This window comes from Ammospiza nelsoni, chromosome 4 (assembly GCF_027579445.1).
Source record: "Ammospiza nelsoni isolate bAmmNel1 chromosome 4, bAmmNel1.pri, whole genome shotgun sequence".
NCBI classification, from domain to species: domain Eukaryota; kingdom Metazoa; phylum Chordata; class Aves; order Passeriformes; family Passerellidae; genus Ammospiza; species Ammospiza nelsoni.
In genome coordinates, this window is record NC_080636.1 from 58,553,562 (window position 1) to 58,581,333 (window position 27,772).

General features: G+C 41.5%; 1 protein-coding gene across 6 annotated transcripts in view; it reads right to left on the reverse strand.

Moving 5' to 3' along the window:
- FAM13A (family with sequence similarity 13 member A) overlaps window positions 1-27,566 on the reverse strand; it is a 115,679-nt gene extending 88,113 nt beyond the window's left edge. For 4 of the 6 annotated variants that reach the window (XM_059470129.1, XM_059470128.1, XM_059470126.1 and 1 more), the window contains exons 1-5: window positions 27,276-27,391; window positions 24,565-24,754; window positions 21,699-21,908; window positions 12,823-13,003; window positions 3,747-3,906 (exon numbers count right to left, since the gene is read on the reverse strand). In XM_059470129.1, the coding sequence (XP_059326112.1) occupies window positions 3,747-3,906; window positions 12,823-13,003; window positions 21,699-21,908; window positions 24,565-24,754; window positions 27,276-27,302 (768 nt within the window). In that variant the 5' untranslated portion in view covers window positions 27,303-27,391. Of the gene's footprint in view, window positions 1-3,746; window positions 3,907-12,822; window positions 13,004-21,698; window positions 21,909-24,564; window positions 24,755-26,746; window positions 26,773-27,275 lie in introns of those variants that run through there. The other 2 variants (XM_059470123.1, XM_059470124.1) reach the window with 2 other exon arrangements.
- Window positions 27,567-27,772: the final 206 nt, after the last annotated feature.

The following is a 27,772-nucleotide window of genomic DNA, read 5'->3' on the forward strand; positions in this document are numbered from 1 at the left end:
ATTAACTGTTTACACACAACACTGCCTAATAAACACCAGGTATTTATGATCCTGACAATGTGACCTCCGAGCAAGCACCTAGTCAGAATGTTCAACTCACTTCACCTATTTCTCTCTAACTAGCAGAGCCTACTGATCAACAGACTGAGACTCTTATCGACTTAGGAAATTGAAGTAAAGCTTGGATTAAGGATTGCAGTAATAGCTGGCTGCAAATGAGACCTGTAAACTCCAACAAACTCCAGTTTATTTCAGAATTTTAAAAAACAGTCAATCAAATCCCAGAATTATTTTATTATAAGGCATTTCCAAATATAGTTATATTTCTGAAGAAAGCACATGTTATACTTCCACCTGCTGGCCACCAGACTGGATAATCATCTGGTATCATTCTAATAGGTGGAACAAAATCCTTCCAGGCAAGGTGTCATGAAGCTGACAGTTCAATTTCCCAATGAAAGAGAAACTATTCTAGGACAAATTTTCTTTTTTGTTAAAATTGTACTTTTAAAAAAGATGTAGGTGTTTCCAAAGAAACACTTTCCATAATTTCTAATTATAATATTACAATATTATAATTAGAAATAATTTTAATATTAAGCAATGAGCAAGAGGAGGCTTTACAGCCCTGGGAAACAAAGCAGGGACTGGAATGCAACTTGCAGAGACTTCCAGTTGCTTTATTTTCTGAATTGTGATCCACTGAAAAAGCAAGCTAAGAAATCCCTTTTACCTGGCACAAGTTGGCTTTCACAATGACTGAACAAACTTTGAAAGAAGAAATATAACTGGGATTAAGGTGTTCCTGTGCCTCCTCAGTGCACATACACAACAAGGATTGTAGTTCAACTATCAACAGCCCTAAAAAATCACGTCTCTTTTTCCCATCTCTAAAACTAATTAATTTTCTGCCTCCTTAAAACATATTTTCTTTAATCTGCCACAGTCTGTGCCTGATTCAAATGTTCTTGCTCCTCCTGGAAGCCTGCAGCATTGTGGATTTCCCCTAGATATGACCAACACAGTAAACAAGATGCAACTTGCTCCACTGGAGCTGTTTTTCCTTTCCAGTACACAGCTCCAAGAGAAGCTTGATGTTTCCATGACTTCACCTAATGATCCACATATTCTTGTTTTCATTTGACAGCAAGAATAGTGGGACAGGGCTGTGGGAATTCAGAGAAAAATGTAAACATGGAAAAGTGAGGAAGGAGTGAGAGTGAAAGCAATCACAGAAAGGAAGCAGTGTAGTGACTCAGGGTGAAGTGCTGGCAATGCAGTGAGGGATGTGAGGGAAAGGATGATGGAATACCCAACAAGGAAGTGAGTGAGGTCATCTAAAATTCTCCTCACCCTATTGCTGTTCCCAAAACAGAAGGTAAAAAAGCCACTTAAATAAATGCAGATGAGTTTGGTAAAGGGCAAGTCCACAGTTTCTTCACTTTCCTTGCCATTCACTCCCCTATCCCACCATGGTTCAAGCTTCAATGCAACATCCTTAAAAGCAACAGGGCTTCAGTTTTGGAGAGCAATGTCCTGAGCATCTTACATTCTTCACTGCTTACAACAGGATTATTTGGAAAATTTCTATCCACCTGCCTGTAGATAAATCGGTGGCTATTCCAGAAGCAGTAACTTTGCCTACAAACAGCTTACTGTTTTCTGGACACTGTGACACAGATCATGACAAATAATTCTCTGAGGCATTTGCTCCTGTACAACACAGACAGCTTCTACTGTATGTAATGGTTCATGCATTAGCAATCTGGCAATCATTTTTCTCCACTGAATCTCATCATCACTTGGTTTTCTCTTCAAGTGTACTATCTCTAGTTTATTATACAAATTGACTAGGATGGGGCATATTTGCTAGGATACAAAAAATTTAATCTTTGAGAATAATATGAACTGTCCCTTCATAGAGCCGCCTGACAAATTTCAAAAAACCTTCTTAGTACCTTTGCTACATGAAGTTAGATGATTGTACTTCTTGTATTTGAGTATGTGCCCTGATTAAACTAGAAACTTCCCACCCAAATTAGATGGACAACAAACAAGGTCAATTTTTTGCAGCTGGTTGCCAGCAGAATTTGGAAAATATCAACAAGGTCCAAAGATGCAAACACAATGTGAGCCCTTGTATTTAGGCACAGCTCTCTCAGGCAATCATCTGTCTCCCGAGGCAATGCAATGGGCAACACTTCCCATCTCGCTTGAGTAATTTTATCTCAGTGTATTTTGCTGGAGTAATTCTGGTTGTCACCATGTAATTTGATAGCTTGTATCTCCCAACAGCTGTGGGAAATTTCCCGGATCTTCACCTTAGTGCAATCCCAATTACTACTAAATCCTCAGAATTGAAAGACTATCTTGCCTTCTGGAACTGGCTGAGGCTTGAAGGAGAAGGAAATACATCTGAAGCATTTCTTCTGGGCACTTTTTTTTTTTTAATATGTTCTTTCCCTGGTTCTGTTGCTGAAGTGACCATCAGTGGCTAAACGTCACTCACTGGTCAGGCAGATCACTTCCACTACCCAGAAGTTACTGTGATACTGGAAGGCTATCAGTGATTCTATCTCCTTCCACAGAGGCATTTCAGCTGAGTGCTAGTAACAGCTAAAAGACAACTAAATACAGCAAAACACCTCCTCACTGATTCACCACTTAAGAAAACCAGCAACCTTTCTAAATGCAGCTGAGCCAAACTTACACCAATTCAGCAGACCCTCCTGTGATATATCACAAAGGCAGAGATGCTATCAGCTGATTTCATCTGAATGGCAGAACCTGGGCTCACACCAAACCTCCTGTTCTGTCAAGGTCAAAGACACTGTATTTTCTTATTTTCTGACAACTTCTATTACAGACAGTGAAGGCTAAAGTGATTTTATCAGTGGGTAAAACCCTACCAAGGATGGGCGGTAGTTCAACCCTCCCAAACTCAAGAATTCACACCCTTTAGGAGAGTAATTATCAGCATGGTTAACAGACAATAAGAAATGAGGCACCTGCAAACCATCCTCATGACCATTTTCCTGCACAGACTTGAGGTTGTTTCCTGTGGTAGAGACAGCACAAGCCAGAACAATGCACTGTTGGTTGCCCTACTTGTCAGCTTTTAAATGTTAGAATCCTTTGATGTCACACACAAGCCCTCTTCCCACCAAAGGCGTAATACTCTAACTACAACACTTTTCTTTAAGAGCTCCAACGTACTTTTTTCAAAGACTCTTATTTAATGCTTCTCTTCAAGTGCATCCAGAAATGGCTGAGTCAGAACACCTGACTTTTAAACTCAGGTGCATGTTTGAGACAGGCAGACTTCATACAAAGGCAAAGGTTAGAAACCTCTGTCCTAGAGGTTTAGTGCCCTAGGACCACTGTCCTAGAGTACCAAAGTGTATAATCACTGAAGTATACCATAAATTATAACCATGTCAGAAACCCTGGACACTTTTTAGAATTATTCTGCCTCCTCATTTAAAAATATTTAAATTTTAGTGAATATATTTCCTGCATATTAAGTGTGTAGCCAACAAAGAATAAGATGTTTAATAAAATGAACTTCCAGGCCAGTAATGAAAATTAGCCTATCAGCAGAATCAATGTGCAAACTGCAATCAATAACACACATCATTATTACAAGAGTCTGCCTTCCACTTATCTAAAAGATTTCTGAATTGAAGCCTGAAATAAGCCTGAATTATTGATTTGCTGTGAGAAAATGAAATATTAGAGATACTCACTTTTACCAAAATTATTTTTGCTAGCTCTTCACATACAGGCTTTTCTTCATCCTTCTTCAAGCCTTCTAATTCAAACAAGGTATTGTAATTTTCCAGCATTTTTGTCATTATCTTGTTGCAGATCTCCAGTTCCTTCATCCCTTCAAATCCAGAGCGCACGCTAGAATTGGAGAAATGACAAAGCAGAGTGTCACAGGGACTCAACATACAAAAGGTCCTGCAGAGGGTCTCTGTAACATTTCATTTATGGATACAGGCTGGATAGCAGGCACAGGAAACTTTGAACTGGAAAGGAGGCCTGTGCCTATGTTGCTAACAACTATCACAATTTGTTTGCAGTTCTTCTTATCAATATTAAATACCAGACCTGTTGGCTGAGCTACCCTGTCCACAAAATCCAGGCAGGGACAGAATTAAGACTGCCACCAAATGAGGTGCCACCAACTCTGCTGCAAGTTGGGTTTCACGACCCACAGCGCAGACAGCTCAGGCATTCAGATGCTCTAAACTGTTAATTCAAGAGACAGATTCCTCCAAAACCTGGTTCATGATAACTTCAAAGGCACACAGGAAGGATAAGTGAAAAAATCAGGAAATCCCACATGCTAAGCAAAACACTGAAATGTTAAACAAGGTCTTGATAACCCAATGCTGTACACCAGATTTTTTTAATCTAAATTTTGAGTTACTATTTCTTTTGAAAGTACAGTCATAACTCAAAGGGCTTTCTAAAACATGGAGATGGATGCTGCCTTTCACAGAAGAGCCTAAAAGATTAATACAAAAAGTGGTTCCTAAGCTCCATTTTCTGGGAGAATAACCAACTTCTTGGCTGCTGAAGAAGAGGCTTCTTTCTCTCTTGAAACAGGCCCCTTTGCAGCTTCCCACAGACCTTGAAGGCATACAGAAAAGGGAAGATACTGTATGTATCTGCATGTTTCCTCATCTATTTCACACAACTCTCCCATGCAGCAAAAAATGCATGTCACTTGCAACAGGGTTCATAATTCATTGAAGCATCTAATGATAATCTGCTGGAATATAAACTTTCTGCACACTTTATTGACAATTTTATTGGCCTCAATTGACTTAAACTCCATTTTAATGCAAAAGTACAATATCTGAAGAATCTTCTTCTGCAATCATTCAGTGTTACTTATAGTACAGTATTTCCAGCAGACACAGGCTTCTCAGTAAGTCACAAAGTGGCTGCATGGATGTGAATTTCCTGAAGAACTTATAAAGCAGCAGAGACTGATGATCAGGAGTAATGAAACACAGGAAACATTTAGAGTGAAGAAGCAGAGAAGCCAAAACAAAAAAAAAAGTTTCAAGTACCTTTTGGCTGAAGACAAGAACATGTTATGTGAGAAGAAAACACAACCCAAAATAAAGACTCCAGATAGCAGAATTTTCACCTAAGCCACATCTGCTGAGAATGACAGCCAACAGTTGCCTACTGGCAACAGCTAATACAAAAAATTCTACCTGGTTGAGAAACAGTCCAGTCTATAGTTTCCACAAAGCACAAAACCAGTACTTAATTTCTACCCAATTACATTACTTTCTTGCCCTCCCTTCCCCACACTACCTTATCAGTTAAAATTTATTACATCAAACCTGTGAAAAATCCAAATCCTATTCTGAACAATTCTGTATGAGTAGGGTGAGGCACATATGCAAAACACAAGGCTAAAGCTCATGGCTTCAGTTTCTTTTAACACCTCTCTCTGAGTGTAACTAAGCAAAGGACCATGATGTGATTTATTTTAATGGAAATTTAACATACTTTATTCATTGCCACCACTCTGCCACATTAACAGGCATATTTAACAGTTTCTAATATATTTCTCCTCTAATTGCTATTATTAGACCTCGATCATGATAAGGATTATTACACTCTTTGAGCTCTCCATGGTGACATTTTCCTTTCAACAAATATATGCTGAGCTGAAGATAAGTTTATATTATGAGCACACACCACCCTGCCTATTTATACAAAGTAAACCCCATCTGCTGCCACACTGCATGATCTACCAGTTTGACTAGACTTTTCTGAAAATGCATGTAAAAAAAATAGCATTTTACTTTAGCTCTTCTCATTCTGAAAAGTCATGACATCTACAAATGTAACTTCAACTGACTAGAAAAACCCAGATCTGTGAGAAAATATTCTCTCACACTTCCACTTTCCTGATGCACACCCTAATCCTTGGAAAATTTTCATGATCATTTGTGAAGATCTTGTTAAAACACCAGAGTATAAAACTGTTCTTAGCCATGGCTCCCTTATGTCTATTTTCATGTTAATTAGGCATTACAACTGCGATGCTTTGAGAGTTAGACACACAATTTACTCCAGTTACAAATCCTCAACAGAAGGACTTCATTCCCTTCCAGCCACATATGAACAAATTACTTCAGTAGCAGCACCAGAAACCTATCACAAACACCAGAAGGGTGCCATAAACCTGCAATTTCTATGGCTATTTCTAGCAGAAAAAGTGTTGATAAGTTCAGATCTATCTTAGCAATTTGAACTGGAAAACTCCCACTGAAGTTATCACAGTGTCCTGCAAAGTCATCAACAGATACACAGCACAGGCAGAGCAGGAGCAAATTCCCTAGTGTGCCCTCCCTTAGATTCCACAGACACCTGCCCTTCCCAGAGAGATGCTCTGAATGATCTGTGTGCAAAGCACAGCGTGTCCACATTAAATATTTGGAAAAAATGTGCCTTGTCTAAGTGAGGCACCAGCATTAAGAGTATCTGACACAGTTAAGAAGGGTCAAGAGCAAGGGTGCATCAGTACCACAAGTTTTGCAGGATATTAAAAACTGAAATTATTGGTGAAGTCATTTTAAAGCAGAAAAAGCAGTTCTCAAAATTAAAACATTACTTGGTAATCGGATCAGGCTGTCAGCTCTTCATTTCAAAATCTGATACCCTGCAGCATTTCACACTTCTGCACAGTGTCCTGCCAGCATGGCTGGCCCACCCAGTGCAGCTCTACGCTGCTCCTGTCCGTGCAGACACCACAACCACATTTTCATTGGGTTTTCCAGACTGAGTCCATGTCTCTTTCCACAGGGATGCTCAGGAAAGCTTGTCTCAAAAGGTTAAACCACAGCAAGTCTCTGTGTCCCAGCTTTTACTCAGAAGCAAAGTGACCTGAGGTCAGATTAACTCACTGTAAAAGAATTCCTTACATCTCAGGCATTTAGTTAAATGAATTTACCTCGGGTCTCTGCAAACAAGCTCTAACAGGCTGAATGCAGAGTGGGCTTTCCAGACAGTGAACCTTCAGACTCCACTGAGAGCAGTGCAGTGACACATACAAACATGCACGTGGCACAGGACAGGCATCACTACAGGGCTCTGTCACCATCCACCACACCTGGGAAACTTGCTTCAGGTGGCCAGGAGGACCTGGGAAGCAGTAATCTGTCTATAATGAGCTGAACTGAGGTCACTGAACTGATTTCCCCAGGCAGCAACTGCTGACAGCTCCCTGTCACAACTGAGAACCCGAGATTTCCATGTGAAAGGGTCATCTCATTACCAATTCCCAACAGTGCTTGACCCCACCCTGTCTGAGATGAAAGATGCACATTACCATTTCCCCAAGTGGCTCTACAGAAGCAGCTTGCATGGAATGACAGCACTGTAAGCCTAATTTACAATCACAGGGGGCTATATGCTCTATAAACTACTTTTGCTGCTTGTACACTACTTTTGTAAAGAAGCACCACAAAGTCACCTTATCATTCTCCCAGGGAATCCTGCCAGAAATATGGGACTCAAAGGACAGGAAACACTGCATGGATTTTTTGTTTCTCCAGCCCCAGCAAAACATTTTCATTAGTACCTCAGATGCCCACGAGTCCCTCAACAAGCACAAGTGGAGATTTTGAGAGCAGAGTTGCAGTAATTTATAGAGGTTACAACTCGAGGCAGTCTGTTCTGTGCCTCTAGGCAGACTTCACTGTGTCTCTAACAGATCCAACCTCGTGGCCAGAACTCATCCACTTCAGGTGATGAAAGGGATTTGTCCTGACACACCAGTCCACAAACTGATGCAGCTGAAACAGGCACACATTCATGTCTGCAGACTCTGCTGCAAGATCACAGTCTAATAAGCAGCTAAAGATACAGCCACGCTCACTTGAGACAGTTGTTCATCTCAGTCTATGTGACTCCTTTACGTGCCCTGCATCATTTGCAGCCTTACCAATCGGGGTGAAATGCAATGACAGATACAACTACTGAGATTTTGCAGAGGTGTTTTAGCTCCTGTGATACTGGAGAATCCTGGAGAGTCAAATCTGGGGCATGCACCTGCCTGCCTGTTAAAATCTGTTCCAGATTATCTTCTCTAGGATCAGATTTATTAGCCTAAGTCAACTTGGTAATTCAGCTCTATCAGCACTGCTTGCAAAATAAAAATAATTAATAAAAATAATAGCACTAATAAATAATAATAAAACAACAGCACATAATGAATGATAATAACTATTAATAAAATGCAAAACGCAGGCAACACAGGTAACACAAAGCATTTAGAGTGACGCTGCCACAAAGGCTTTACTGATTGGCTTCATTTATATGCAAAATCTTTTGCTTCAGCAAAAGCTCCATTTTTCATCATGAAATTACAGTGACAGGAGACATCTTTGGGAGTGCAGCCTACATAAAGGGGGACAAAGGGCAGTCCATGGCCTAACATCCCCTTACAAAGTGCATTGCTCTCATCTCCAAATATTTCAAAGCAGAGGCTCTTCAAAAACTCTCCTTGTGATTGCATTTGAGCTGTATTGCTGAGCTCAAATATTCATGAGTATTTAATATGATTATGGATGAGAACGTTTATAGCCTTGCTATATTATACTTGATGTTTTAAACTGTCATTAAAGGCTTCAGCATACTGAATACTTAGGAAAAATTGCTTTGCAGTGCTGGAAAATGCAGTATTTAAAATCTATGTGAACCCTGTAAGAAAGGTTACGGCTGCATGCTCCAATTTGCAATAATTCATGTTTAAACAACAATATTCTGTACTCAGTTTGCCCCCAATCCTGGATTGCAATTTTTTTGAAGACTGATGCAGGATTGGGGCTGCATTGCCTGAAAACAAAGCCCATCCATATAATGTTCCGAAGGCCAACATTACTCACTGAGAAATATTAATTCAGCCCCTCTGCTTTCAATTCAGTTTTGTATACCCAATCCATGCAGGCTCCAAGGCTGCTAGAAACCAAAGTAAGACATTCACGCATAACTTCAGATCAAATTTTAATTATTTCAAGTTCAGCATCTAAATACCTACATCTACCCTACAATCTACCATTTTCTCCATATCCAAAGATAATATACTTTTCTTGTTACCCTTCGTATTACAAAGTCATCATACATAAATAACTGCATCTAACTCCAGCATTTTAACTGGACACCTGCATTTGCCAACCACTTTTGGGAGGATGGAGCAATCCCTCACAACACAATCTCTGTTGGAATGAAACATAACCAAGATCACAAGGGCTTGAATGATGGAGGCCCCATGCAGAGATGATTGCTTGAGAGAGAGTTGCAATAATGGTACGAATGGATCCTCTGATTACATCTGTTGGACCTCATGTCTTACCATGCCAACCAAAGGACAGGAAAAGGGCAGCAGCTCCTCTGACACCCAGCTCCTGGAGAACAGAGAGGAGGAGAGAAAACCCAGCTGGTCCTCTCCATTTCAGCACAAGCTGTTAGAGCCAAGCAGAGCCCACATAGCAGGCCTTAACTAAGGCTATGTCTCTCCAGGAGCTGAAATTCAGGTCAATGGACAATAACTTCCTCCAAAAGTAAACACACTGAAAATGTTAATACTCTACACAGATTAGCCCAGTGACAGAAAAGACAGCTATTTTTGTTCCTTCATGGTTGTAGCTCCTCCAGGGCTGTATTTCTCAATATACTTGACCTTTGCCTTCCATCACAATAAATCTGAACAAACCAAATTGGGAGAAAACAGTGAACCAAATCTCAAATCTGTTTTTGAGCTGTTTGACCTTGCCCTTTACATGTTCTTGTATCTTACATCACACTTCAATACAAGGAATGCAAATAGCCGTTTATTTCCTTTCTATTCATTACAAATACAGAAAGGACAAGATAATCTTCCTTAGAAAAACACCAATGCAGTTTGTCAAACAGCAAGTAAGGAAGCAGGGGAAGTGCTGGATAAGATAAAAGCAATAAGGGTTGAAGGTTTAGGAGATGGGATACATTACAGAGGATATGATGTAGTAAAACAGAATGAGATAAAGAGAATTAAAATGAAGTCTACATATCTGGAAAGTGGCCAAGAAGCATGATTTATTCAACTGTTAAAAAACTTCAGTTATGGAGTAGGAGATACTATGCTTAAGTAGCTAAATTGTCACTAAAAATACCTTGCCAAAAGAAGTCCTTCACTATCAGCAGATGGGCTTTATCTTCTCTGACACTGTGCCTCAACTACACAAACTGACATTAATTTTAGACATGAGTGTGAATTTCTGACAGAAAAATCTCAGTTCTCCCTGCTTCAGCAGTGTAATTGCTGACAAGCTGAGCCTTCTCTCCTTGCCATGGAGAAAGCCGCCATGCACTGCTGGGAACAAACAACGCAAAGCGAGAGGAGCGATCTCTCAGCCTCCTGCCAATATTTCATTTCTGCAGCTTCTCCAGGGACTGCCTGCAGCCAGCAGAGAAAGAGACAGCCCTTGCCAAGCAAGCTTCAGGCAGCCTTACTCTGTAGCTCTGAAATGTGTTCTGAGGATCTCCTTCTGGATGCTTGGCCAACCAACTGGTTAAGCCCAATACCTAAAAACAGTGCTGCAAGTTTTCCTCCCCCTATCAAATCCTTGTTGGTACAGATAGTCACAGTTCCAGCAACAGAAGACTGCATCCATTAACGCAAGAGAAAAGGGTATTTGAACTGTTCCTCACAATCTTTGTGTCTGGACCACAAGAGTGAACTGCCCTGAAAAGATCAAGATCTGATAAAACACAGAGCTGAAACACAAGATGGTGAAACTTAGTTTAAATAAAAATCTACATGCCTAATTCTAACCTATTTGGGTCTTTAAAAAACTCATTAGCCATTTGGTAAGTGTGAAGCCTTGCTTTCAATGCCCCTTTTGCCACATGAGCATTTATTTCAAGGTATCACATCTGCTTAGCTGGTTACACTCTCATCCAGACTCATGAGTCTTTGGTTTTTCACCTCCAGTGATCTCTGCCTTCCTCAGTCTTCTGCAATGGAATGAAGTGTATCCATCTCTGTACCTTACAAAAATGCTTCTATCTTTTCCATGCTCTCTTAGGAGCAGAGATCAGTTGTGGCAACAACTGCAGAGCTGTTAACACATGCAATTTGGTTTAATATTAGGAACACCAATTTCAAACCTGAACTGCAATTCTCTGCATTCTACACCAAAAAATATGCACAGCTAATTTTTAAACTCTCCTGAAAGAAGTGATGAGTAAACTAAAAATTATTCTAATATCCACTTGGGAGCTTGAGTCATAGAGATTTAGCCATTGAACTCAAATTCTTCTAATTACTTTGTTTGTTCTGAACTCTGCTAATACATTTAGACAGGAATTCCCAAACCACCCATATGAATGCAAGTTTAAAAAATTGTTTTGCTTTTCCTTGTCAGAAATTCACAGTATTGTGCTTCCAGTAATTCTCATATCCATGCATTCCCATGCATACTACTGTTTTTTGAGCATTTTTTGTTTCAGAGAGCAAAACAATTATTTTTAAAATATACTTTATCTTTTTGTAGTAACACAGCAAATGCTTTAATCCTGAAATTCACCTTCATCATCCACCAGCAACATATTAAGATAAGGCAGCCATGTAGTCACTAGGACAAGCTTTAGTTTAAGTGTCTAATTCCTCCATGTTCTCCCCCTAATCAATGGAAAAAGATATGCTCCTTAAAAAGACAGTTGGCAACATCTAGCCTAGGTACAAGGAACTGTCTCAACATATTACAGGAACCTAATTTCTGTTTTCTCTCTTTAAAGAAATCTATGTCTTTCCAAGAGGAAACTCAGGGGGAAAGATTAAATTAATTGCTTCACGAGACTAACTTTTACTAGACAACTCAGTATTAGTCCAGAGCAATATTTTATAAAAATCAATACAAATGCAACACTGATACAAGGAACTCACTTGTCTCTTCTTGGTGGTATCACACACCTTTCAAGACTGATGACTGAACTAAACAGCTTAGGCGTCTCCCATGTCAAAGACCTTGGATGCCAGCCAGTGGGCTCATTGCAGAGGTGAAGGTGCTTATGCTGCACTGCATCATTGCAGTGACTCAACAGAAACCTTCTCACCCAGGATTGTTCTTGCACCTGGAAATAACTCTTCTGACTACTGCTGCAAGCTCCACCAGCACGTTAAACATGTCTTCAGCACAAGCCCCCAGGAACTGCACCCAGTGAAAGAACCCAGTAAAGCTACTGACCCCAGTCAGGAGTTTTAAGAGACCAGTGGAATCCCACAAGCTCCAGAGCAGTTTCTAAATACACTAGAAGTACAGAGAGACCAGAATCACCAGCATCTGAGGGCAGACACCAGATCATAAGGCCAAACATGCAGATAGCATGCAGTATCCATCTCTAGAAATTATATAGCACCTGGGTGCTGCATTGGAGTCCTTTCCCACCAAGGATCCTTTGTCAAAGTCTTCTGGAGAGAAGCACTCATATTTATTGATAGCAAAGGAAGAAACCTGCATGAGCACACACCTCCTCGCACTGACACAGTCCGAAGGCCTTTCACCGTTACACTTCTGCTCTGCTACCAAAGCAGCAATACAAAACTGATAAACGGTTCAGCAAACAGCAAGAGGAAATGGGAGAGCAACTCCACTTCCATTTGGCGCTAAAACAGCTTTAGCACTCAAGTTGAACACAGAGCCCCTGTCACTGCCTCCATCTGATCACCCTGACAAAGTAGATTCCTGACATCTACATTTCTGGCCACCTGCCAGCAAACAGGGTATAGTAAAAAGCCCAACTTACTGAAAGCAGTTTGGTCCAAATACAGTGGCAAGATTGCCAAGATTCATCCTGTTCTCTGTGTGATGTTCAGCAACCTTTATCAGGAACTGGCACAGGTACTTCAGCAAGGAGTAATGAGCATCAGGCAGTTCTTTAAGGAGTTCTTTCAAGTAACTTTCCTTCTGCATGTCGTTTCTAGAGTCTAGGAAAAAGAAGAGAAGAAAAAACATATGTATATGGTTTTCTTCATTGCTGCCAACTTAATTACATGGGTGAGCAAGCAGCGGAAGCTAAAATTTACTCCTGCTTCTGCTCAGAGACACACAACTCCTCAGTTTTCCTCAGGGAATGTGCATGTTTGTCCTGAGGCTCATCCTGGCCACCAAGGGCGCCATTTCACTCTCACCTTTATGCCATAACCTTTTCCCTGAACAGATTGAGCAGTTACTAACAGTCAGCTAAGAGCTTTAAGGCATGTTTATCCCCACCTGGCACAGCTAAATCTGCTTTAACTCCCTCTCTACCAGACCTTCACATTCATGCTCTTTCTGGATGTCATCCCTACTTCCCAAGCCCTTCTCATACTATTAGCTTCCCTTCCCATAAAAACCTTCAAAAATAAGAAAGCAGGAATGGTAAAACAAAGGGTCTCCTGAAATGCAGAGTGTTATAACAGCACTACAATACTTTCTGTGGGTGACAACTCTGCTGCATAATCAGGAAGGAGTATTCCTTATAGGAAACAGACTGTTCTGGGCACTGTCACACTCCAAAACAAGTCAAAATGTGGCCTCATGTTAAAAAGTAGCCTTGCTATACTGTACAGTCTTCTAGAATTTAGGTATGGATAAAAGCTTTCCATATTGAACTGAGTCACATCCAAGTATTTAAGTAAAAATTGCATGTACTTCACAGATGCTGTGTTTTTACAGACCTGGGTGGTGAACACAAGCTTGGCCTCACACACAGCTTCTGCTTAACTGTGTCCTACTGCTGGAATTGAATTCATGTGCAATATATTTTGCTCCTCTCCTCCGTCCCAAAAACACCTTCCAAAGAGTGATTTGTACCCCCCAATATCTTGGATTTACATGTCAGTGGAAGCAAAGTTTTGAAAACAAGTCAGTATTGCTTTCCCTTTACACCAAAACAGGATGTGTTAGTCCTTGCAAATATTAATTTCTACTGTCCATGAAAGCAAAATGTAACTGAAACTTTCCCATATGCATGAAAACCCCAAGGACTCTGCATCATCATTTTCAGACAGAAGACCTCATGCCCTGAAGGTTCTCCACACCCACCTAATTACAAGCAGTGTCCATTAGCATGAGACCATCTGTGCATTTCTAGTACTTTTTTTCCTTATTTATCAGCCTTATGGGCTGCTGGTGCTGCTCTGCTCTATGCTCTGCTACCAGCATGCAGAGAAAGAAGACTGGCAGGAAAACATCCCATGGCTGGTGTTGCAAAAGAAAAAAAGAACAATTTACATTTGTTTCACGTTTTTTAGAGAGAAAAAAAAGAGGGAAAACAAAAATCTTTGAACACCGTTTAATGTATGTATAAACACTTCAGAAGTCTTGTCTTTGTTTTTACATTTCATTTCCCAGACTTATTCCAGGGCTGGGCTGAACAGTGTTTCAGGAGTAGAGTGCTTTGAAAAGCGGTTAGCTGCAATATTATTTCTGTTTTATAATCAGACATTTTTTGTGGTTAATAAACAGGATTTATCCTGTTAAATAAATGGCAAACAAATGAGGCTTTTTATGTACTTATTTGCCACTTCATACAGCTGAAACTCGAGGGACTTCATCTGCTTCCAAACTTAGGATTCCTGCCTTTCCTGGCATGTCTAATACTGTACATGGCAAGAAAGTCTTTTTATGTTTTATATGCATGGCGAATTCACTTTTATGTGTCTGCTTTCGTACCACAGACTTAGTATGAATTCTTTCATCACAGCAGACCAAATGCCAGTCAAATTACAGGACCAAACATTTTAACCAACTGATTAAATACAGCCTTTTCTTCTACAGATAAGAAATTAGCTCCTTCAGAAAAGTCAAATATCAAATATGCATGAAGCAGATGAGAAAAAAAAATCTTATTTGCTTGCTTATCACAACCTTTTTTACCCTTACAGAGAGGAAAAAACCATCATGACTTTGTCGCTACCAATCAGCTTGGCAACAGCAAGAAATCTGATCTATTATTGCAGAAAATTCAGGAGGCTTCTGAAGGCTGTATTAAATGGAATAACAAAAAGGAATTTTAGTGCATTTGTACTTGCACTTATCAAAATGGACTGTACAGTCTCTGACTTGATTACTAATTATCTTTTTATTAATCTTAAAAGAAAACAAAACACAACTAATTTCCATGTAACCAAAACATACTCCTAACATACTTTTCTTTAGATAACAAAGCAACTAGCACAGTGTTTTCTACTACAAGTTGCTTGCAGTTATGATAAGGAAAGCCAAAGCCATCTCCCAGAAAAAATGTACCTCTTCCATCACCATCACCCTGTCATCTAATTAGGGAATGCCCTTGATAACTAATTGCCTCTCTGAGTCTCCCACTGGGACTTCAGACTGATGGGTACTTTTTTATTTACTGGAGGAATTTCCATCCCTTCCAAACCAGGAAGATGCTAATAACCACCACAAAACATTCTGAGCACAGGTTTGCACTCTGACAACAAACAAAGCTATTGGGTCCGTGGCCTTAGTGGTATTTTCTGGGTAGGATGTCCCTGTTCATTAACCATGATGTTTTTGGGGTATGAATCAACATCAAAAATATTATTGCTGGGCACAGCCAACCTTTGTTCATTTCTGTACTTTCAAGAACAGACACAGATACCACATCACAAGATGATGAGAAATTCCCTTAATTGAAGGACATAGAGACACTGAGTAACATGAGGCAGCAAATCCCATTTACTGAGCCATCAAGTTCCTTCTCTTTGTGAAATCTAAGAAAGAAAATAGGGCTTTGCTCTTGGTCTTCCTTCTCCAGTAAAAAGACAAGGCAAGAAATCAAGTTTTTCTTCCAAAAGAATCAAAAAATCAGAATTAATTTGTTGATTCTTCTGCTGATGACATTTCATGGATTTCAGCTTTTTTTTTAAAAATTGCTTAAATAATTCATGGTGAATCTAGACAGTGCCATGCAAACACAGTATTCCATGCACCAAGTCTACTACTGCTATCAATTAATGTATTTCTTCAAATATTACAGCTTTTCAACTTACTAGAGAGCAAAAACAGTCTTGAGTCAAAACAACAACCCATTCTTTGGAGCATTCATCCTCCTTTTCAGTTTGTTTCAAAGTCAGTCACTAAGGTTTACTGAACTGGTAGTGACTATCAGAAAAACATCAGAGCACCAGAGTGGTTTATGCTACTTGTGATTTTCAAGCACAGCATATCCAGTTATTTTGCCTAGGGGAAAAGGAGGAAAATAAGAATGGAGGCTAAGAGGAAGGTGCTCTCAAGGGCAGACAAACTCATTCAATTTTTTATTTTGGGAGCCTTCCAAAAGCCATGTGCAATAGACAGCGTCTCAGCCAAGGCTTACAAGAGAAGCCTGGCTAGATGTGCAGTCAGCAAGGGCTTGAAACCAAGAATGAAAGAGTGGATTGGGCTGAGGAAGGGAACAAAACCAGCAGCCTCAGGCCATGTCTAGGCTCAGCAGCCTGAGGACACAAAACACAGAGAGGATCAAGGAAGCCAGCAAGGGCAGCTGGCACCTCAAAGCTGCTAGGGACTCATTACTGAGGAATGAGTCAAGGAGACAAGTGAAAAGGACAGGCAGTATCTCCAAAAATGTTAATTAACTAGAAACAGGAGTCTCAACAGTGTAGGAGGTACAGACACATTTGTGAGGGTGTTTTCAGTCTCATTTCATTTCAGCATACACCCACAGCTCGCAACAAGAGGGAGATATTTTCCAATAGTTCATGCTATTTCTGAACATATTGAGTGTCTCTGACATACTAGATACACAACTTAATTCCCCAATTCATCTCAGTTCATGTTACTCCTTCATGCTGCCTGAACCTCACTAAATATATGGAATTCATGCAAACAGGTGTGCATAATTGTTTTGCTCAAGTCTCAAATGGTCTGACCCCAAACAACTCCAGTCTGGAAGCACTGAAGCACATTACCACAGTGCCCTAGCCAATTATCTGTGCTGTGAGGTGAGGAAGAAAGGCAACTGCTCAGTGTCATGCTACCACTGCATAGCTCCCAGCTGCCTTGCATGCTAGCAGAGTGGAGGGTAGACAGAAAAGCTTGCATCCGTCAGCAGTTCTCAATGTGCCCTGGAAAGCTGATCTTTGGCACAGGGGCAGCAGGTTGTGCATTGCAGTACCATGGCACCCACTGGGCTGAGGGAGGAATGAAAGCATTTCTTTCCACTTCTGCAATCTATGGGAAGTGGGACTCCACTCTCTCTCTGCCAAGAAACAATCTGCTTCAGACACCATCCTTCAGACATGATCCTGCCCCAGAGGGAAAAAAATCATGTCTTGTTGCCTTCAGGAGCAGAAATGTTGTAAGCCCTGCTCATAAGAAGGCTGTCATCACAATCCAGCTTGAGACACCTCACTTTCTATCATTATGGCACTTTGCAGCACTGTATTTATCCTTCATTTCAACATCCTGGAGGAAAAGCACACTTCTTTTGCAACTCTGGTGAGTGTCATTTGCATAAAAATCTAGTTCCAAGAGTTTTTACTGCATAACGAACGTCACCATCATATGGAAACCACAAGTTATTTCTCTGGGTTTGAAACAGCTTTGATAGCACTAAAATGGCCATAAAAGCCAAAGGAAAAGGTTAAAATCATGTCACAAGGGCCTTGAGAATCACAGATATCTAATTAATCAGATTTCATGCACGGCTGCAGTTACTATGGTATGGGAAATGATGCCCACTTTTAAAAATTTCAAAGGTTTATTAAACCTTAACAAAATACAACAAGGGACTGAATAAGGAAAAATTACTGGGAGTCCCACTGCTGGGACTGAGCTCCCATGTGTCAGCCACAAAACAGCTGCTCCACCTTTTATACCCCTGGGGTTGCAAAAGGTAGCCCTAGCCCCTCCCCAAGTCAGCAAATCAACTCTTCTTCGCTGTCCACTGGTGGAGATTGCTTTCTTACAGCCTGATTTGGGTCAGGTGTTGCCATGCCAAGGGGCACAGGTACCTGCCCTCCCTCCACATGTCCCAACTACCAGTGGCAACAACACAAGGAGGAGGGGAAAGGGGATTACAGGGAGAACAGAGAACATCCAAACAACAAATCACAACAACATCAATAAAACTTCGCATAAAATACACATAATATTCATTCCTTAACTGTGAGAGCCAACCATCTCATGACCCATCTATAACAATGGTTAAAAGGTCAGCACTCATCTATTCATTTTCAATGTCATTGTTCAGATTGAAATTTGACCTCTAAAATCCCCCAACACAAGCTGTATTTTTGGTTCTGCTTGTCCATGTAACTCAAACAGCTGCTGGCTACTAAGTGTTCTGTAAACTGACCTGCTGATCCAGAAGGGAACTGCTCCTTCCATCCCTCTCCCTGAAACAGGCAAGGCTGTTCACAGGCACCAGACAAAACCATGCCAGTCATCACAGACCGTGAGCAGAGGGAACTATATGAAACAGAACTCACATCTTGCTCCTGCCCACCGGAAAAATATAAATTCTATAGGATAAACAATGTCAAGAAGCCAGAGTGATGAAATAGCATTAAACTTAATTAGACTGACTAAGAAAGGAAGACGGAGTCTGTGTTTCACTGCACCTCCACTGGAGGAGGAAATGAAACAACAACAACAAGAAAGAATGTAGAGTACAGTAGCACTTTGCCTTGATGAAAGCAAGTGACCTGTGACAGGGGTAAGAGCTGGGCGTACAGTTCCTACTACGAACAGATGTCTTAAGAGTCAGCGATCACGATACAGAAGATAAGGAATAAAAAGCCAGAGGGAATAAACAAGCTCAGGCAGGGATTGCTGTACGGGAGCTGCTAATTTCTGGTGGAGGTTTCTCAAAGTACAGCCCATTTCACACAGTTCTGCTGTGCAGTGAAGCCTCCGCCACAAAAGTGATTGTGATGGACATTTTTCACCCCAGAACTCCCCGAACAGCCTTTATTTGTCAGGCACTGTGAGGAGATCAGCCCACACCAAGGTCACTATCAGTGTGTCCCTGGCCTGTGCTTGCAACACACATCTCCAGCCCTGCCCATCTCCCACTGCCACTGTCCTTCTCCAAGGACACAGAGAGAATGCCAGGACACACCACAATACACTGCATGATGTTTTATGGAACTGCATAGTCTTGGGATTACACTGAATATTAATTTAAATAAAAGTACTGTAGGATTTGAGGGCAGCATGCAGAGCTCTGGTTCATACAATACTGCACAGACTGTAGACAGCAATGCCAAACCAGCTGCATGGACTTCCTGAACACTAGCAGGACAGCTTCTCTCTTTCATAATAGGGCAGATTATTTCTCTTTGATTTGGCAACTAATTTGATAGCTGAAATTGAAAAGGGTTACAGATGCAAGTAAAATTTGAAATTTTCAGTTCAGCTATTTTTAACTAGAGGAATCACTCTCTAACCATTTTTGTAGTAAGTAAAGTAATTATGTATTCTTCTTAGGCCAAGATCTCAGCTGGCTTAAAAAATGCTGATAACAATCCCTAAAAATGCACCAAAAGAAATATAATATAATCCTAAAAAACATTTCCCACACAAAACTTCAACAGCAGGAAATACAGAGATTTTGACAGAGCTTGTATTTGCCTTCACTGTAGACATGTTGCAAAGTGGCTCCAGATTCAAAGTTATTTTTTAATAACCGTTGACTCAGAAACAGTTTGACCTACTCTCTTCACAGTTTACAAAACAAGCACCCAGGCATGCACTGTCCTGGTACCATTTTGCAAGCAATACCCTTGCACATACTTTGATAAGTGAACAGATAACTCCTGCAATCCCGCACAGCTGGTTGATCCTTTAACTGCAAGCAAATGCCCACCTACTACTTAAGCTTATCTGAACACGATGAAAATCATCAGCGCCTTTCATAACTACTCATTTATGCTGTATTTTCTGGGGTGTGAAAAACCCTTCAAGTTTTCTCCAAACTTTACAAAAGCCTTCCGCTTGCCACAACAGCCAACTGGCATTTTTCAAGTAAAACTTTCTATTCCCTAATCAAAATTTTCATGGCACTAGCTTGATCTTATTGTGAAATACAGGCAAACTTAGCTATGAAGACACGTCACAGTTGGAGGGATTTTTGCAGATCTGGGTTCATAGGTTACACCAGTAACTTTATTTGGAAACAAGAAAGTTTGGTGAGTAAATCTGTTCAATAATGATATCCATCTCATTTCCCTAGAAAGTACTGGGGGGATTTTGCCCTTCCTGTAGGAGACAGAACAAATTAACCCTTCCACAAATACCACAAACAGCCCACAAAAGACATCAGCAGTTCCTGGTACAATACACCAATATGACTTTTGTGGAGGCAGAGATATGGAACAGCAAAGGCGTGACTTATTTATTTATTATTAATTTACACTTAAGCTGTGATTTATTTGAAAGAACATAAATACAGCTCATGAGTCAGACCTAGTGAAATCTAAAAGTCCCCAAAGAAAGCACAGCAATGACCTGAAAAAAAAGGGACTTTTTAAAACAACAGCACCTTCCTACACAACACTTCCTGAGCCCTATCCTTGTGCCCCAGATAGCTTTACTAAATAGGGAAGGTATTTTACAGTCCACATACAGCCTACAGCTGAAATGTATGCACTGAAGGTAAAGCACAAAGCTCTTCTCCAGTGCACCATCAACACTTTCTATAGCTCACAAAACAAAAGGAAGAAAGAAAACACATGGTACTATTTTCACTCCTCTTGGAAATGGTGAAACCTCCTCTTCATGGAAGGCAAGAAAAGTGGAAGTGAGACCTCAAGACAAGTGTGTGAGAACTTTACACCCTCTTCCACAAGGGATGCATGTCAGAGAGCATGTTCCTCCTCTGCATTCTCCAGCAACTTTACCCACTCACCTTGCAGCTTCTTAGGAAAACATACAGAAGTGTTGACTGCCTGTAGCAAGAGAGATGAACTGTCAGCGACCCACATGGTCAGGGAGCAGGGCCAACCACCACTTATTCCACCTACCACCACCAGAGATTGTCAGATACAGATGAATTAGATTGAAACTTGCATAAGTCTCTTGAAAATTATTTCTCAACTTCCCACAGCAGAAGTGGTGGTCTTTCCTATGGTTGATCCACCACTTGAAGTGGATGAGGAGGTGTGAATAAAAGAAAAAAATAAATCTTCCAGGTTGTGTGCTATGACAGGGAATAGAACATAAGGTCTGCTGTTACTTGCAAACTGGTTTGTTTTTTTTTGATGCACAATCACATTACTTAGTGAGAAGCAGGAACTTTGGCACTGTATGCTTTTAGCCCAATCTGACAAGCAGATGAAGTTCTCACTTCTCAGTGTCCATTACAATGAAACTGCCAGAAACCACCCTAGCAAACAGAAGTAAATCTATGTCCTAAAGAGACTGCAATTATTTTCTACAAGCAAACCTGAAAAAAACAGTTGATCATTTAATTTTTTATTCAACAGATACAACTGGATTAGAAAATCATATATAGTCCACACTTTACCAAATACATGAAAAGCAGTTTTCTGCCTCTTGTAACAGAAGTGCACATCTGGGAGCAGGTAAGAACTGAGGCCAAAGGAAATGAGGAACAAAGTAAGTAAACCAAGAAACCAAGTATCCAGAAAGAAAGTGCATTGAAGGATGGAGACTTTACCTCTCACTTACCCTGGTAAAGCTGAATGAACCTGGGATGCAAGGCAGACGTGATAATTCCATCTGGCAACTCCCTCAGAAACAGTTTCAGTAGACTGGCTGCTGAGTACACATCACCATCTTTAACGAGTTCCACCTCCTCCCCACGCTCGTACTGCAGACGCAGCTGCTCCACCATCTTCATGCTGCCATTCACTCTGAAGAGACCCTCCTGTGTCATACCTGTAATTATATAAAGATTGAGCTGAACCACCACATCCCAGTGACATGATGAAACAGATATTCCAGTTTGAATAACACACATGTAGTAATACAAATGAGGGCAATTATTACACTACAATATAAAAAAAAATACCACTCTGTCCCCAAACACCCCCTCTAGTCAGGTAGTTAGATTATGATAAATAACAAATACTAATTATAAGATCTTGAGGCCTGGGATACTCTTTTGAGAACCCACAATACTGCAATGCCATTGAGTTGTCTCCCACCATGAGAAATCAACTGAAACAGACATTTTCCATTGGTATATTTCAACAGAAAAGGACCCTACTAAGGACGCTACAAAACTCTTCAGTTGTTTCATTTTTGCAAGTTTCATTTTCTGCCATGCTCACACATTTGGATTACTTCCAGCTTCATGTTCCAGGGTAACAGGTGCTCACCTGTGACCATCAGGAGGCAAAAACATCTCACTATGTGCTGAGTGCAGCAGTAACTCCATAGTGAGTTCTGCAACTTTATGGTAGTAGGAAATCTCAATAAGTAAATAATGTATCATGGACAGCACAAAGCCCAAAGGATTTCACAACGAAAAATAAATGGTATCAATCACTACAGGCCAGACACCCCATACCCAGTAAAAGAAGATGTACAAAAAAGGAGGCTTCAACAGAGGAAGCCAGACTAGTCATACTAAATTGAACAGCACTTTCTGGGCATTTGTTAAGATTCAAAACCTTTTGAGAAGACCCTAAAACTGACCTTTGTAAATTATTTTTCTCTAGAACACTTTGACTGCAAAAATTTTGCCTTTCTAATACTGTGTCTATAGACCTGTTTGTTCTTCCTCAGAAACATAACACTAAGAGGATTGAATATGTATTGTTTTCAACAGTTCAGACTAGACATCAAGGAACTACAATCTGACAGAATGTTTTCAGTCCAGGAAATCAACTCTGAGGCAACAGAGTTTGTAAAGAAAAATAATCTGTTTTGTATGACTAGAAGACAAACTGGTCTAGTAAGAGGAAAGAATGGACGAGCACTCAAAACATTTTAGTTGACTAATATGAGATACTGCTGTCAGAGTTTGTATTCCTGCATTCACAACAAAATGCACTCTCATGTGACATGCTGTGCTGCCATCTCGAGGGCAGAAAATACCTCATCTCAATAAAGATTTTCGGTTTTGCAGCACTAGGTGAGCAAAGGCCACAGCCCACACACAGATCAAACTTCCTTCCCCCTCTCTCACTCATTTATGGAAACAAAGATAGGCTAGAACATCCTAAAAACAGTCATTAGAAACTACTAAATACAGCACAGGGAAATTTGGCTTCATCTATAAATTTGGAAATAGGCAGCTTAATACAATTTAGTTTAAGGATGTAGCTGCCCAACAGTCAGCTCAGCCTGGGTGTCTGGGCCTTTGTTAAAAATGCCTTCAGAGTTAACTTCACCATTAATTCACAAAACAAACCTAAGACAGACACAGGACACCCATTTCAACAACTTTCCATATGAGAGGGTATCTTTGAGATCTTGCTTGCATATTGGAGAAAAAGAATAGCCTTTATCTTTATTGGGGCCAGATAATCAACTTGGCATTCAGAAAGCCCAGCTAATCTTGCTTCAGAGTAGAAAACTTGGCTTGTTTAGTCCATATTTGGGACACGGTCGTGTGGGATTCCAATCTTTTTATGGAACACAGAGCACAGCCCACAGCTTGCAGTCAAGAGTGTCTGTCAGCTTTTGGTTTTGATTAAACCCTAAATGACGGAAAGCTTTTTCCATTCTTTCCCTTCCAGCATCCTAGCAGGCCACTTTTATGCAGGTTGAAGTGCATCAAGGAAGATGCTGCTGTGTAAAGGTAGGATCATGTTTTAAATTTGCACTGTACCTTAATCCAAGCTAATTTTCAAGCCATGTTTGCATCTATGAGCTTCTGAGGATCTACTAAGATACAGTCATAGAATCTAAGCCTCTATAGCTGGATTATCATTGTTGAATAGCTAAAAGAAAACCTTAGGGTAAAACGAGATGCAGCTCCTTAGAAGATGCCATTACCATTACAAAATCTTTTCCATTGCTGACCAAATGCTATACAAGACATCTGTGCACCAGTGGTGCTCTAGATTTCTACAAGGAGACGTATTTCAACAACAGGAACTGAAGTCCCACTAAATGAATGCAAAGAGAAGCTAAGAACTGAACAGCTACTTCCTTGAGGGGATTAATAATAACTGGAATTCATCTGTAAGAACTTGTATTCCTTTTCAATAATATTCTCTGATGGGATGTGTGTGTATGTGTATGCGTGCCTGTGTCTATCTCTATACAGAAAAAATGTTAAAGTGTTAAAGACAAATGTTTTGCAACTGGAAGATGACACAAGCCTTCACAAATGGAATACATTCCATTTACAAACTGAACAGCTTGTTTATGAGTGTGCTGCTACCTAATACTGTAGTTCACCTTTATAAACATTAAAAAGTAAGTTCAGCATCAAGGCAGAAATTAAAAAAAGCAGCAAACCACATACAGTAGCATTCTTTGCCTGTGGTTCATGCCACAAAAAAACCCACATTCTTTCCTTTGAAGAGTCCTACATAAAGAGTGCTGCTATGCTAAGGAGATGTGACTCCACTGATCTTACCATGCTGGGTGAGGTACTCCACTATATTCCACACAACTATTGGGATTCCATTTTTGCTCAGGCCCTGCTGCTGGAGCTCCAGAAGACTCACACCAAACACCTTTGGACAGGTTGTGTCCCTCTGCTTGTTCAGGGGAGACCCAGCTATCTTTTTCATGTCCTCCTTCAATCTCACGGCCGATTTGCTTTGCTTAAAGGAGCAAAGAGGGAAAAAATGGGCATAAGTCACATTTGCTGCAGAAGGTTGTGTGGTCACAACACAAGCACATCCATCAAAACTGGCTTTTATGCTCCAGCATAAGGGTTTGGCCCCACTTTGTTTTAATCCACAGGAAAAAACCTCAGCGAAGTAGGAAAGTAAAAATGAACAGAGAAAACATGAGAAGAGGAACAAGAATGCAGGCAGTCTGTAGGTAAGGGAGAAAGACTTCTGCAGACAAGCTTGTTACTAGACTAGCAAGGAACTGGGAGAGAGCAAGCAGGAGATTGCTGTTGCTAAGGCATGAAACCCACATGTGTTACAAAAGTAACTGGACAAGCACAAACAATCCCAATACACCACCAGTGGCTCAGCTTGGCTCCAGGATGCCTGTCAGGGCAGTGCTCTGGAGAAGGTCCACTACACTCTTCTTCCAAATATTGTTTCCTGGGGATTTGTTCTGGCCACTCTCAGGTGAGATGGATCCTTATGAAAGATGTTCTGTAATGTTTAGTATTTGCTAAGTCTGAAATTTAATTACTGAGGTTTTAAGGTTAGAAAGGGACTATGTAATCTAATCACACATAACAAGGGGGGTGGAAAACCCACTGCACAATAAACCCTTAATCCCATAGGTTCTTCTGGAGGCACAACATTCTCACAAGTTTTCAGTTGCAGTGACAAAGAATCCATGGGAGGATAGTTAATAAAACCCAGGGGAACAAAACAATACATGATTAATTTATTGGATTGATGATAGGCAGAAATCTTAATCAGCCTACGGGATTGCCCATTTGGGAAGACAGTTCAAGGCAGAGCAGCAGCATCACCCACCATGATTGCAATCACAGTGCAGGAACTGAGAGCCATTGATACCACAGAGCTCAATCTCTTTAGGAAGCTCGTCTCTGGCATGGTGCTTAAAAATAAACTTATTCCTACTGTGTTTCATTAACAAATTGGTAGTAGAAACTGTACACATGCAGAATACTGTATAGTAACATAAAAAAGTGCGCAGACTCTTGCCTAAGTCTTGACACTTCACTGTGCTAAGACAGATTTTATCACAGCATACATATTTTATTCTATTTTAAACAGGCCTTTAAAATCTCTTCACTTGAGACCAAATATTTTTACTGTAGTCTGTAAGCAGCATGAACATCTGCTATGTTGCTATTAAGCATGACTGTCCTTTCAGATATAAAATGATCTGGCAGTTCACTCACTTGGCTGTGCTTTTCCCATTAAACAGTTATTTGAGGCATATGTGTGCTCTGCAGTTCCTGGTCCTACACAACACTCGTGTGATATTTACGAAAGATGTTGCTTATATAAACATCACAAGTATGTTTTACTATTTGTGAAACAGAACCACAATATTGTATTATTGTAACCACTTTATAAATATTTAAAAGGAACAGCAGATGCACCAGTGTTTGAACTAAAATTTGACTAACATTAAAATACCACATCTCTTTTAAAAAGACATGTTCCCGTTCAGGATTAAATGAATAATAAACAATATTTATTCCAGGCAGAGACATGCCAAGGTAAAAATCACATAGACTAGGTTAAATTCAGAGGACAGCAAAAATCCTTTGAGCAGTTTCTGAGCAGCTGTGATGCTTAGGGAGCTTTTCCAATTAAGGCCTTCAATTAGCCTCACAATGTTGCTCAGTTACAGGTTTCCAGCCTGTTTCAACATTTGAGAACCTGAGTCACTGAGTTGGATTTACTTGGGGAAACTCACTATTTAAACACACATGAGAACCGACAGACATTTGCCATGTCCATAGTAACAAGAGGAAATTTTTGAGCTTGCTTCAGGATCTGAGGAGGCTGTGCTAACTAAGAACAAAAAAACTATGTGGTTATCCAAAATACACATCTAACCAAAATCAAAACAAAGCCATCCCCTCCAAACAGCTCTGAAACAAAGAGTACAGTGTTATGCTGCCTTATAGATGGAAGATCTGACTTTACCCACGGAAAACGCGTCCAAGCACTAATGCCACTGTTGCTGATTTCCGAGACTGGGAAAGCAACTTAATCATCCCTGCACGACGCCGCCAAAAAGTTCCGCCCAGACACTTAGAAAAAAGCTATTTATGTGCCACGGGGACGCACTTTTACAGCAGCTCATCCAACAACTTTAACGCAGGGAACGCGGCAGCGCAGTTGTTCTCTGGGTTAAAGAAAAAAAAAGAGGGAAGGGAGGAGGGGGAACTAAAAGAAAAGCGCCTGGAATCGCCTTTTACGAATCTTTGCCTTTCCCAAACGAGCGGCAGCTGCCGAGCGGGGAGAAGCAGAAAGAAAGAGAAAGAAGAAGAGAGGAGGAGAGAACAGATGGATAGCGCTCGGGACGAGGAGAAGGCGGCGGGCCCGGCCCGGCCTCCCTTGCCTCGGCCCCGCGAGGGACCCGGCGAGGGCGGGAGGAGGAGGAGGAGGAGGAGGCTGATCCAGCCGCCATGCAGCCGCTGTCGTGCCCGTGCCGCCGCCAGCCCCTACTCACGCGTACGGCCAGCGCCCCGGCCCCCATGCCGGCTGCCGCTCCGCCCCGGCCGCCCGCCCTCGGTGCTCTCGGTGCTCTCGGCGGGCGCCTGGCGGAGGGAGCCCCGGCCCCGAGGTGCCGCCCGCCGGCCCGGCCCGCCCCGCGGGCCGCGGGGGGAGAGCGGCCGGGCCCCCGCCTCCCGCCGGAGCGGCCGAAAGGGCTCGACGGGGGCGAGTCTGCCTCCCGGAGCTTCCCCGGGTCGCGGCGCTCGGAGCGCGGGCCCCGCGGCCGCAGCGGGCGGCCCCCGGGCATCACCGAGGCCCCGGGCCGGGCAGCCGGGACCTGGCGGGGAGAGAGCCTGGGCTCGGGCAGAAGAACCGCTGGAAGTGTCACCGCGGAGCCGCTGAGCCCAGTAACGTTAGCGGGGTGCGGGGGAACCGCAACCGCGCCCGCCCGAAGGGCGAACGGAGCCGGGCAGCGGGGCCGAACAAACCCCTCTGCGCCCACAGAGCGGGATG